This window comes from Curcuma longa, chromosome 3 (assembly GCF_044706935.1).
Source record: "Curcuma longa cultivar G26 ecotype Majalengka, Jawa Barat chromosome 3, ITB_CL_G26_1.1, whole genome shotgun sequence".
Classification (NCBI taxonomy): Eukaryota; Viridiplantae; Streptophyta; class Magnoliopsida; order Zingiberales; family Zingiberaceae; genus Curcuma; species Curcuma longa.
Genome location: NC_133863.1, coordinates 1,623,016 through 1,637,011, shown reverse-complemented (window position 1 = coordinate 1,637,011; position 13,996 = coordinate 1,623,016). Strand labels below are relative to the sequence as shown.

The following is a 13,996-nucleotide window of genomic DNA, read 5'->3' as shown; positions in this document are numbered from 1 at the left end:
TTTTTATCAAAAAAGTGTGCTTTTAATATTTGTTTACAGTTTCTATTAAATTTTATTAATGTTGTTTTCCAGTCAATGGGTTAACCTCCTTAATGTCTTTGAGTCCGATTGAAATATTCCGAGGACGTCATGATTCTATAATTTATCTTTTTTCTATAAAAAGAGGACGACATTTTATCAGATTTGAATTCTTATTCTCTTTTAATTTATCAACCAATCGTTTGATTATAATTTATCAATGCTTCAGAGTTAGGTGTCAACTTTTAATTGTGTTCCGGCGGACATTATGATGACGAGTCACTAGATTACGCCTAAACAAATCGGGGTGGAACGAGCAATAACGTAACGTTGGATTCGAACTGCCACCCGCCGGCCGCCGGTTCGATTCCATTTCAGATCTCCAAGTTTGGTAAGATGCCATTCTTTCAAGGGAATATATTCTTCCACCAATTCTTTGGTCGTGATCAGTTATAAACTACAAAGACATTTTAAACCGGTATTTTCCTAACCGATGAAAGACAAACCGTAGATTTACTGTTGCTATAATAAGAAAAATCAGTAGCAAAAATAGAAAAAACAAGGTCACTCATGGATCCCAATCCCTTCTTTTGGACACCAATCAACGCTTTCCTCCCCTTGCCCAACTTCTCGATATCCTGTCTCATATTCGTGCACTCCTTTTCGAGCTCCGACGGCCTCGTCCTCATGAGGTCCATTCCCTCCTTCAACACTTGGTTTTCCCTCGCAGTGCTAGTCCAACCGCCGGCGACAGAAGAATCAACAATGCCGCTCCTCAGGGGCCGTGACCCGTCGAGGTTTTCAGAGATAGGCAAGCACCCAGCAATGGAGGTCCTCAGTTGGAGTTGCTCGAAGTAGAGTGCTTGAACCACTACTCTTAACGTGTTCCGGTTGAGAAGTGCGTCTGGACCTGGACCTTCCTCGCCGTAGGAGTTGAACAGTAGGAGGAGGGGAGGAGAAGAGTGCGAGCTTCAGGGGCTTCAGGACCTCCCTTGAAACTAGATCGCAGCAGGACTGCTGGCCTTGAATAGTAGATAGCGCTGGGGGCGATGGCCGTTTCAAAGTAGCCTGAGACTCCGCCGGAGCCGATGAAGACCCGCAGCAGCTTCAGAGATGGTCTGCAATCACAGGGAACGTCAGTAGGACGGCCAGGGGGTACCCCGGCGCGACCACTCCGACGCTCAAGTCAGTGGAGAAAACGGGAGGAAGAAGATGAACAGTAAGGCTTGAGCGTGTAAAAGTTGAGAGTAAAAGTCCAGCCCCCCTTACCTGTCCGACGGAGTGGTCTTTTAAGAGAGGGGATGAGCGTGCGCACGTGTCACGTCATTATTAAGAGGGTGTCCCATCATGATTAATGAAGTGTTAGGAACAATCGAGCACAATAGTCAAGAGCCCCATCTCTGGTAGGTAGTCGTCATGTCATTGCCCACATGGGTGTTAGAGAGGGCGGTGATAATAAATGAAGGGCGTGGGCCAGTCAGAGAACATGATGGGACATGCCAGGGCACTGTAAGGCGAGTCTGCTGAGGACTCGGATTCGGCATGGTGAGGAGTCTGCTGAGGACTCGGACTCGGCATGGTGAGGAGGATTCGGCAGGCTGCTGCCGGATGGAGGATTCGGCAGGCTTCTGCCGGATGGAAGATTCGGCAGGCTGCTGCCGGATGAGAGGACTCGGCTAAGGGTAGAGCCGAATGAGGGACTCAGCTTAGGGATAGTGCCGAATAGGTCCTTCACTGGGGAGGTGGCCAACTGGTCGATTCGGCGAAGTCGATAGCCGGATGGCTATTCGACGAATGCAATTCGGTAAGACGGAGGCCATTCGGGTGGTTACCTATGTTGAGTGACTTGGTTCGTCAAGTTCGAGGATCCAACCCGTTGCGTTCTTTGGGAGCGGGACCAGACTTAGACTCGAGTTCGACCATGATGAGCCCATTGGATTATCCCCGGAACATAACGGAAGCCTCTCGTTCTGTGCTGCGTGAGCGCAAGCTTCCAGCGAGAGTTTCTGGCAGTCCATCAGCCGACAGAGTTGCTCCCTTTCAGCTTCATTGAGCCACAGGTGTGCCTGGACAAGCATCACACGCCATAAATGCTTTGATCCCGCCAGGAATATCATGTAGCTTTACTACACAATTCTCTTCTTCATCAAAGTTCTCCTCAACAAGCTTTTCGATAAGACCACTCTTTGACATAAGAGGAAACTGCAAAAAGAAGAAGAAGAAGAAGAAGAAGAAGAAGAAGAAATACAACATAGTGTTTTGTTCCTCAAACATGCAATATAAGTTCTTTCCCCACGTAAGAGATGCTAAAAACTGAGGCCTAAACTAAAATAACAAACAAACAATATCTTACTACCATGAGCACATGGATTAAAGTAAGATCACTTCGATCAAATAACAAACAAACTCACCTTATGAAGATGGAAGGACATTTCTCTGACTTCAACAGTAATATCACTTGGAAGTCCAGCTGCGCAGAACCTGCAAAATGGACAAGAAGATCCTTTTTGAGTAAGATGATGTTTCAATTATCAGAACAATTGGAGAAGGTGCCAACTTCCAAGTTAGCAAAGATATTTCTGCTAGTTTGTTTATGCAAAGTGGGGTTCAAGAGTTGAAGAGCTAAAAACTATAGATGCTTTTTTGACCATGCAACACTTTGGAGCAAGATTATGCATGTAATTTTGTGTACAAATGTGAAAAATTGTGTGCATAAATTGTCAAAGCTAGTTAGTTGATCATGGAGAAGCTTCAGTATAGAAAAGCATCTATATTGTAGCATTATGGAAGACATGCATAGAACAACTCCACAAGGCATTATAATTCTATTTCACAATGAAGTAAACTGAAAAACTGAGATAATATTTCAGAACCTTTGTAATCTCATAGATATGTTTGAAGAATCAAGGAAGTGTTTGGAAGAAGAGCATTTAAATGTAAACAATAAGAAGAAGAATCTGGAGAAGTTTAGGTTACCAGGCTTGCTCTTGTCGTTGAAAGAGATCAACTTTTGATCTCAACTTTTTGCAGGCCATGCTCAAGAAATCTCAATCAAACTGGACGCCCCAATGATGTTGGCAAGAAGAAATGATCCCCTCAGAGTACTCTGACAAGGCGTAGGCCTTCAACCTTTTTCTGTTCTCTACAAGCTTCGATAAGACTCACAAGAACCCTAAAACTCCTCCAGAACTCACAAATCCGTATTTTGAAGTCAATCACACAACCTTCACCAAACCCGCAAATGATGAAGAACACAAGGCGGCGCTAATCGTCCGCCGCAGATCACAGAGACCTAGACCTGATCCGTTACATAATCACCACAACAAATAGTTCGATGATTCCCCGCCCAAACCTCAAATGCGAAGGAATTTACAATGCAAGAACAAGAATCGGCATCCCTTGCCGGAGACTTTGTCTCGCTCAGATGGCAAAGATCCGAGCTTTAGGTGGAATTCGCCCCTCAACAAGCATTAACTCCCCAGGGAAGGCAACCCACTCCAGAAATTTGTCAACCGAACTAGCTGCAATGACAGAAGCGAAGCGAAGGTCTCGCTCCAGTCCAAAAGGCAGGTTCTATTCTGTCTTTTCCCCTCCTCGCAGGCGCAGGACGAGGCCTCTCCACCACCTTCCAAATAGCAATGCACAAGGAACCAACACACGCATCACCCACCCATCTGTCCAAACTCAATAAACAACAAAACATATGAACAGGCAAGCTTAAGATAGATAGAGCGGCCGCCGACCGAGGACGGATCTTTTAAAAAATGCATTAAACGCAATTTCCTTCTCTTTCTCATAGCTTGCTTACTCTACCAATGAGCATTAAACGCTCAAGCTTTGAGTAGAGAGATTCCATGCTGGAGATTGGGGTAGAGAGATTCCCTGGATGTGCTATTTCTGAGCCCAAAAATTTAACTACTGTTTTCCGTAATCTCTCTCTCTCTGCTGTTTAAGTTTGGCGTGGAATTGGAAGCAGTAAAGTGCACCCACCGAAGCCCAACTACTCCCTGCCCAGTGCTCCTATTGATTTTTTAACTCTTCTGTTTGAGTTGGGAGGATTGAAGGTAGTGTGTTTTGGAATGGTGGTGCCTGAAATAATGCACAATATAACAGAAAGTCAACACCATGTGGTTCAGCCGCCGTTCAGGGACTTGGTCTGCCCATTTGAATTCTTGCTTTGCTTCGTCGACTTCTTGAGTTTGTCAGTGTGCAACAGTGCCACTATTTGCTAGTTTTGGGACTGTGATAAGCATAGTCGATACTTGACTTACAATTGATGTCGCTAAGTAATCTTTAGTCAACTATGGGTGCATCGACGACGGCAGTTGATGCATCAGCATAGGGAGGAAACCAAAAGGAGTGGAGTTGAAAAAACTTTTCAATTAGGTGACGATGTGAGGAAGCTATGATGAGGACTCAACAAACTCTTTGATGACCTGAATCCACTTTCATTGAATTTCAAGATCTAAATAAAACAATATTATGAGAAATAGTTCTATACCAAACATCAGAAATAGATCTAAAATAGTTTTAGTTTCTAAATTTAAATATTTGTACTCTTTGCATATAATGTTCTAATTCAACGAAAGGTATTTGAAAATTTTCTACTAATTTATTCTGTACTTCAGATAATTGCATCTTTATATAAGATACACTTCAGTACTTTGAGGGATTAGTAAACGCTCTGGGGAAGTGATTCAGTACCATTCGAACATATGCAAAACGGAAACTACCTCGACTAGATGCATATAACATATGCAAAATGTCAAAAACAAGAACAAAAAGTTGTTAGCTTAATAAGTCCTCTTTGGAAATCAAAGACTTCTCATCAAGTTAAGGGTTGTAACTTGCAAGCAGCAATTGAGTCAATAATCCAAGCACTGGTAGCCAGAGTACATCCTGAAGCGTCAGCAAGGGCTTCAGCTTCAGAACGCCTACGATCGATGACTTTATTGCTGTCGAGGTTATACTTCTGAGGATGTTCAACACTATACACGATCAGTATTTTGCCAGCCGAAGAGACGCCCAGCAATCTTTTGCGATCCCTCGAGATAGGTTTCCTTTGCAAGGTAGCTCCTCCAGCTGCCATCACAAGGTCTTGCAAGTAGCCTTTGTATGATGCTGAATAATCCCCACTCAAATAAAATGTTAATCCACTGAAGAGCTTTGGTTCCTGTAACAGATTTTTATTAAAGATCATATACATAAATAGAGCTATGTGAATGGCGGAACAAGTATTAGGTATCACCTAAACGCAATGGCAAACAAGACAAACATCAGTTGGAGTAATGTAACCAGCTTAAACTTGCAGCTGGTGTGTATATATTAATGGTTTGCAGACCAATCGATCGATCCTTCAGGAGATCTAGTCCTAGTAATTGTTATCCTTCAAACATCCTACTATATGGAGTTTTTCATCCTAATATGAATCAGGCTGAATACTGATGGACCGTTTCTGGATCCATGCTGGATTGTAATTGTAGAATAGCATAGAAATAAAACCAAATACTAAAGATGATAATTACCTTGTTTATGGCCCTCAATCTTCCCACTCGAGGGCTATCGCTGATACCATGCACATCGATAGTGGCTTCATATTTCTCCTCAGCAATTGGCTCCAATGATTCTATGCATGCCCTGACCCCTGCAGCAAGAAAAAACAACTGTCAAATACCAATGCCTCCAGGTTAATATAAGCGGTAGCCAAAATGACTTTAAAAGACGCCCAGTAGGTTTCTCACAATCAACTTTTAGTATCCATTTTCCATTTATGATGCCTTTCAAGACCTTGAGGGTTCTCTTATAAGCACCACCGTAGTCAGTTGATGCAATGACATGAGTAACTTCTGGTTTCCAAGTATCTACTATGGGGACACCGCTCATCTTAGAAAATTTAACAACCGTTTCCTGTATGGCATTTTTGAGTTAAGATCAATGGGAAACCATTGGTTACCAACTACTATGATTCCAAAATGTAGTTACCTTCTCTGCGGCAGAGAGTGCTGAGCAACAAAGCACCCATTTGGAAGGAGAACCTAACGGCCAGGTCCACAACTGGCTCTGATCGTCACAAGGATTACTTGTTAATAATTCTTGAGATGATCTGTTGTTTTCCACCGATTCACCCGGCAAACAAAATCAAACAGTATATTTTACTGTTATGAGCATAGTACAATGCTTGAAGAAAGAGTAATTCAATTCGTTAACACTCACCTTTTTGGCGCAGAACTCTTTCTTCTTTGCCTTTGAAATTCTGAGACTTCATAAGGTAACTTGCTAGATGCATGGAGGGGGCATAACATCACAAAGCTTTGCTGCCACGGTTAAAGCGCGAATTTTAATCAAAAGAGCGATGTTAATTAAAGAATGCAAAGTTGATAGTTTTGCTGCCGCAGTAAAAGCACCAATTGTAATCAAAAGAATGACATTAATTAAAGAATGTCATGTTGATATTTTGAACCATTGCTATGCATGAGGAAACTAACTAATCAAAATCAAGTGTAAGTATCAATAACCCAAGCATATTCCTGCGTCAGAAAACTAATCTTAACAAATTTCACCAATAACTTACAGTGTCCCATTTGCATTCTGGCATTAACTTAGCACAAGTGAAGTGGAAACTCTTTCGGCAACTTTTCTCATAACATCCAAGGGCTGCACCTTTGACACCGCAACAACTGCACTTTATCCTTCTGCTTCTCGATACCTCAGCTGTAAGATTGATGGCAATTCCATCTTCGAAGTAGACATCAGGGGCCCTTCATAGCAAATATATTGTTTAATGATGCTCAGCAACAAACTACATTTAGGAAAAATTATTAATAGTGATATCAAGCAACGAGAAACTATACCACTCGGTGCAATTCTTGTGAGAATGTATAATGTTAGTGCCACCATTGAAATATGAAGCTACGGGTTTCCCGTTAAAATAGTGCATCATCTCTCCAGAATCCTGTGAAGCCTCTTCTCTGAATAGTAAATTCTCAACAATAGTCAACAAGAACCACTTTCAGAACTAAACATACCTCAGTGTCATTCGAGGAATGGCAGAAAGTACATTGAACTGGAGGGTTTAACTTTTCACATCTTCTCAAATTACTGTCTTGTAAAGCTTTGCAATTGGGTGTACATTTAACAGTCAAATCTGTTTGGGAATCCATGGAAGTCTTGGATGAAATTTGATTATTTTCACTTCCAGGATTGACCATTGAAATTGCATCCACCATAGAACTACCCTCATTTCGCTTAGATTTATCAGCTATCATCTCTTCTAACTGATGCTTCTGCCTCCTTTTAACTCTTTTGTTTGACACACTTCCAGAATATTTCCTCTGCTTAGTATGCTGATGAATTGACTCGATTGAATCTGGAAGCTTTACTTGGCAAACTTGCTCTTGTTTTTCTGCTTCATTAGCAGAATCTTCAATATCTCCTAGTAACTCGACTTGTTCAGCTTTTGATTTTTTCGACATTGACTGCTCAGGATGAGTCATCTTTATTCTTTTATCGGACCTATAAGATGTCATATTGTCTTTTATGACATCCAGGTATTTTGCCTTGCTAGATATATTCGGAGACCGTTGATGAGTCACAGGTGCAGCATTATCTTTTTCATTATTTGAATCTGTAGGACTAGAAGATCTTTTATAGTTAACAGATGCACCATGCCTATCCTTTGTTCTACAGGACTCATTGTTTTGAACATTTCTTCACAATCTGTAGCACCTTCTCCATTGTTATCATATTGACATCTCTGTGGTGATTTTATTTTTGTTGATATTATTTTACCTTTTTGCTTTCTCTTCTTTTTAAGATTTTGTTCTCTTGCATCATGTCTTCCAACTTTGTCATCTTCCTTTGTGACTATATCAGATGGTGCAGCCACAGAGTAAGAATCCTGACATTTTTCTTCTGGCATATGCAAAAGCCTCTTCCTAGCCTGATTATGCATCTACCGAAATTTTAATAAGAAAAAATATACAAATATATAAAACAGAAGCATAAGAGAAAGAAACATTTCAAAAGTAGAATTACCTGGATTCTTTGAGGTGTGAAGCATAGCTCGGGAGAGCAAGCTCTTTGAGTCCAGTCAAACATTTCGCTGTCACAATCTTCTGGGATGCTTAACTTATTCTGCATTACAGTTTTTACTAAATTGAATACTCCAGTTGACAGATATGAAAGGAAAATTTCTGAGAACACTCACAGTAGGAGTGTTTGAAGTAGTCTTATCATCATCAGAATCTTTGATGTCACTGAAACGTGGAGCACTGTGTGGCGAAGGAGTTTCCATTATTTGCAGCTGACTTAATTTTTTGGGACTTTCATCATCTCCATCGTCGTCCCTCAGCCAGAAAAATGGTTGAAGTAAACCATCTTCCTCGCTATCTGGAATCATTATTTCATTTCTACTCAATTCTTTACCGTCTGTGAGCTCAACTTCTGGATCTTCTAATATGGAGAACTTCGCAGATCTCAGTGGAGTCTCGGAGATAGGGTATGGAGTCACATGTACCCTCTTCTTGCCAGGAAAAGAAGGTTGCTTTGGGATGTGCTGAGGAGAATGTTTGGAGATATCCTTTCTAATTTTGGACGATCCCTTTCTCTTAGATTTCATTTGGAATTTCACCTCAATTACACTCGCAAGTTTGTTTTTCCCTTGATCGCCTAGAAATATTTGCAAGGAATTGGCCAAAGATTAGTCGAGCTAGACAAAAACCACAGAAGTAGAAAACTTATTCACGGATTGTAGTAAACATTATCCAGTGACAAGTGGACGAACTTATAGCAGGAAATAAAAACATATTTAAGGAATAACAAGAATTGCATTTTAGTCTTTTTCATCTAATCACCAACATTATGCCTCTTGGCACAAGTAAACTAATATGTAGTAACTGAGTTTGTGGTTTCTAGTAATGTGCAGCAGAAAAGATTGTCACCTTCAGCTTGAGTGGGAGGGCTTGCTTGAGTTGATAAGATGTTGGTCCCGGATGCAACTTCCATGTTTTTGTAAATGCTTACCAAATTGTCCATGTGAGGAGCAGCACGAATTTCTGCAATAGAACACAGACACTTAAGAAACACTACAGTTGCAAAATAACAATAATATAAGTCCCAGGTAATCAAATATACAGATGACTATCAAATATCATGCACCATCAACAGTCTACTAATATCTATCTTGGATCTTCAACTAATTTAACCAAATATCGTCAAATAAATACAAAATTCATTTGTGCAGCTTTATCCTCAAAGGAATTTTGATCGGATATCAAATAAATACGTTAGCTATGCAAAATGACAGATAGGATGATTCATAAACTTGTTCCAACAAAATCATTTAATACAATGAGTTAGGAAAACAAAAACAAGGGTGCAGAACCGAAGAAATGGAAAGTAAGTCAGGGATAAGGAAATAAAATTGCACATATAGCTTATTTAACTCTAACTTAATGCCAAAAGGACTGGAAATTACTTATGTTGGTAAATTATAAAGTAGCAATAGATATAGATTGCTGTAAGTATCATTTTCACTATGAAATTCATAACACAATCTTGTGCACATAGAGAGTGAAATCTATATAAGATGATATGGTACTAAATGCATTGGTTTTGGATAACAAGAATACCATTAATCACATTTTTTTCTTAAATTATGATTTGAAATTGTGCAAGCTAACCTCTTCGGCAGAATGGAACCTTGCACACTGGGCAGTTTGACATGGATCTCATTGACTCCTTAATGCATAAGCTGAATTAAGGTAGAAATGGATAAAATAAGCAATATAATAAAACCAAAAAGAATTTAAAGCGAAGTTAAATCAAACAAATACTCACTTGCAGAAGATGTGGTTGCATGCAAGTGATACTGCAGACTTCAACAGACTCCAGCTGCACAAACGAACATTCAATTGCAAACAATTAAAAAAAAAAAAGTTGGTTGCCTCCAGAAAGGACTTCAACGGGAAAAAAGTTAACAGTAACAGGTTCTCCAGATGCGCATATTTCTATTTTAAATCAAAAAAAAATTATCAACGTAAGATTTATAAGAGTTACTATAGATCTCGGAACAAACTTGATTGGTATGGTCAGAATAAACCATAATGGACGAAACAGATAAGAAGGTAAATGCATTTTGAATACCAAATCGGACATTTGAGCTCTCGGCCCATCTTCTCCAGATGAGCCAAATCCGCCATAACTGCACCTGTGATTCTGTCCCTTCTATGAGACAAAGGCTTCAGATCAGGACCCCATGAGTAAGAAAGAAAGTAGCTCAGACAAACTAGAGAGATTTATACAATGGAGACTTCACTTTGTCGTATTCAAGGATTTCCTTCTCGTAATTTCGAATGAACTGCAAGTGAACTCCTTCAAGCCTCTATTTCTTCTCCAGATCGAGGATTTACCATCGATAAGATGCTCCCCTGGAGTTTTTCCATATAAATAAATGCAAAAAGGTGAAGATAAACATGAAACATAAGATAACAGCCATACATCACCAAAGCCTACAGATCCTTGTCGAATCACTTTGCCACCAGCGAAGAAAAAACCAGATCCGTGAGAGACAAGAGACCGGCGATCCCACTTGAAGCGGTCACGGATTAAAGACAAAGAAGAGGAAGAGGCGTCGGGAGAGAGCACGAATAGGGTTTTGGAGATTGGAGACGGAGAGGGGAGAAAAGAAGGGGAAGAATCCACACCTACCAAGGACGATCCGAGAGCCTCTCGCTGATGAATTGGGAAAAAAGCTAGGGATTTGGAGATTTAGTAGCGAGAGAGAGCAACAAGCGCGGGAAGTCGAATGAGGAGTTTCATGAAATGGCGCGATGGTCAAATTCGAACGCGCACAACTCAAATGGATTATTGGACTCGAGTTTTGGGGGCATTTGATCCAAATTTGGGGCATCTTGTTAGGCAACATGGCATTGAACTACGGCCAAGTTGACTAGATATTTAAATAAATATAGGTCCATAAATTCTGAGGGATATTTTAAAAGTTCTAATATCTGCATCTTATATAATCAACATAAACGCATTCGAGTATAAATTATCTGCCAACAGCCTGATATGTCAAACAATATTTGTATCACTTACAAAATATCAGGAAAATTTTACAAAAGAAAAAATAATAATATTATTTTCAGGCCGCCTAAGAGAAACACACACTCATCATGCATGCTGTGGTTTAAGTGGGAACAACAATTTAGGTGTTTGTTTGTAGTTGTAGCTATAGGGAGTTGCTTCACTAATCCTGTCCTTTCTCTTCTCCAGAAACCGCTGCAGCGACCGCCTCATCGACAGACCTGGGTTTAGAACTTGCGGCGAGGTTTCAGGAGATGGAGAGGGAGGCAGAGGAAGAGCTGTAGTAGACTCCACCATGGCTTCCTGCCGTTGCTGATCATGTTTGTTCATCTGTTTTTGCTTTCCAATCATCGCTTCCATCTCCTTCTCCGCCATTGCTATGATTGCTCTCGCTTGCATCTCCGTGGCGTCACACACGCATACCTGGCCGTTGTAGAAGATCGTCATCTGCCTCTTTTGTTGCTGCCGCTGATAAGCTGTTGAGTGTCTTAATAGCGACTCCATCCTGCATCATCAGTTATTCGCCAATTTGATATTTTTCTTCTCCTTAAACAGAATAAAACAGAGCCAAACTGAGGACTTTTCTGTACCTGCGGAGTCTCATAGAGTTGTTGGACGTCCGGTGGCGAGCAGCGCTGGCGACGGCGACGGCTTCACCGCCGATGGAAAACCAGAGTTCAGGGTCATACCTCGTTCCCATCGTCTCTTAATTCTTCTGTGGATTAGTGAGAAGGTGACGAGTAGATTAAATATATACGCGAATTAGTGAGAAACTTTGAGCAGCACGTGGAGAATGCGGCGTTTAATTGGTCTTGAAAGCAGCTTAGTCGGCACGCAGCTCGCCATGCTTTCGGTTTTCTTCTCCTTTTTTTGTTGATCTTTGCTCGTGCATGCATTGAAATTCAAGGGGGAGATGGATCCGTGCGAGATTTGAGTTCCGCCTAATCCGTTCCGGTAATTGTTTAATGTATCACATTTTTATTGATATTGAAAAAAAAATTAAATATTAATTTTTTAGGATGGCGGTGGACTTTCATGTGCAATATCATATTCCTTTTCGTATGCATCAAAATTTGCAACTAAAATGATGATTTTTAAAATCCACGAGGTCCTTGCAATTAATAGCTGCCGACTCACAACGAAGAGTGTATATATTTGTCTATTTGAATCGTGTGTCATATTAAAATCCTTTTAATTACTTAGATTCAGAATTGATGAGAGGTTTATCTTTGACTTGGTATCGATCTTATCTAGGGAGTGAAGATCTTATGATTTGATTGAACAAAGAGCCTAAAGGCGATCTAGTCGGTCATCCTCAATATGCATTGAGGCACTTGCCTTTGTGATTTTATTAAGGAAAATTTACCTCTTGATCATATTTTGTATATTGTTAGGCACGACTGCCCATGTTGATAAATAATATCGATTAATTATGTTATCAAAGTTATGTTATGAATTAAGAGTATCCACATCGATGTTAATGTGTGAATGTTATAACACTCAAACGGTATTACAATCAATGTGGATGAGTAAACCTATTCCAACAGCTTGGACTTGGATCATGAAGATTGCTTGGTTAATAAACAATATATATATATATATATATATATATATATATATATATATATATATATATATATATATATATAATAATTAAGAAGAAAGATGAACGAGTGATCGATGAGACTCGTAAATAATGAATATTAATATTAAAGTGAATGTGGGTATTTGTTAATAAAAAAGATGTATTGATATAATGGGTACATGACATATGAATCTCAAGTTTTTTAAGATATAATGTATATATATTAACATTCAAATCGATATGAATGTCCTAACACTAGTTCACCTAAGTTGATAGGATCTAATCGAGATCTTATTGAATATTATTTTGGGTAATACATCGTGGATGGTACAAACATCGGTTCAAGGTTCAGCCGATGTGCATGCTCCCCGAAGAGAGTTGTTTAGAAAGAAGAGAGGTCCTGAAAATCTCTCAAAAAGAGGGTTGAAATGGCATTGGACTTGGGTCCCCGCAAACCACTCCAACGCTTAAGTTAGGATACGGCGTAAGGAAGGAGTTTTATGACTTGAGAAAATTATGACAGATATGTATGTGTACCTGTGCCCATGGGCATGAATTACTTTTTTATAGTAGTTGATATCTGAAATATTAGCAACTGCTCGCGAAACATTCGAGTTGACTGGTTCTGTCTGAAAAACTCTGTCTGTTGATATATATTAGTTCCTGTTATTGCGGAAGAATTGATTTTGTTCTTTTTCTGATTTAAGCGGAACGATCGGGTCTTTAAATATGTGTCACACGTTGAAAATTAACCCTGGATGTAGAAAACATATCAATATGTCGCACCCCACGGTCATGCAGAGATCAAGTCATGAAGTCGTCGTGTGAAGCAGAAGTTGTGCCAAGACCGAGTTATGAGGTCGGCACATTATACTGGAGGCATGCCAAGATCGAGTCCCGAGGTCGGCACATGATACTGGAGGCATGCCAAACCCGAGTCGTGAAGTCGACGCGTGCCGAGACTGAGTCGTGAGGTCGGCACATAATGTTGGAGGCGTGCCGAGACCGAGTCATAAGGTCGGCATATGATATTGGAAGCACGTAAAGACTGTAGCAAGAGCTCGACGTATGCCTAAGGAAGCATACCAAGACTAGAAAGAGATCAAGATTTTCTAAATTAATGAGTGTTTATTATTATTATTATTTTTACTTTCCATTGCGCCGACGTCCATGTAATTGTCAAATATTTCCACCAGATCAAATATCATTGACGATCTCGTTTTCAACGTGATTTGTTGAATTGAACATAGATGGTCACTCTAACCCCTTAGGCACTCAAGCGACACCATCTATGGCCAAAAAAACATG

The 13,996-nt window shown here is 40.2% G+C and overlaps 2 protein-coding genes across 2 annotated transcripts; both read right to left on the bottom strand.

Annotated features, from left to right (window-relative positions):
• Nucleotides 1-4,757: 4,757 nt before the first annotated feature.
• LOC141825753 (protein BREAST CANCER SUSCEPTIBILITY 1 homolog) lies at nt 4,758-10,232 on the bottom strand. Its single transcript, XM_074713140.1, is given in 15 exon segments — nt 4,758-5,191; nt 5,544-5,662; nt 5,760-5,925; nt 6,001-6,121; nt 6,232-6,332; nt 6,590-6,776; nt 6,870-6,970; nt 7,044-7,675; nt 7,678-7,969; nt 8,053-8,151; nt 8,225-8,685; nt 8,958-9,071; nt 9,699-9,769; nt 9,856-9,909; nt 10,162-10,232. Coding segments are annotated over 15 exon segments (2,919 nt in total). The 5' UTR covers nt 10,218-10,232; the 3' UTR covers nt 4,758-4,846.
• An 898-nt stretch (nt 10,233-11,130) lies between these two features.
• Nucleotides 11,131-11,803, bottom strand: LOC141825730 (protein TIFY 10a-like). The gene is made up of 2 exons (XM_074713116.1): nt 11,694-11,803; nt 11,131-11,608 (listed from the first exon to the last, which is right to left on the bottom strand). The coding sequence occupies exons 1-2, from the start codon at nt 11,801-11,803 to the stop codon at nt 11,191-11,193; spliced, it is 528 nt and encodes a 175-aa protein (XP_074569217.1). The 3' UTR covers nt 11,131-11,190.
• Nucleotides 11,804-13,996: the final 2,193 nt, after the last annotated feature.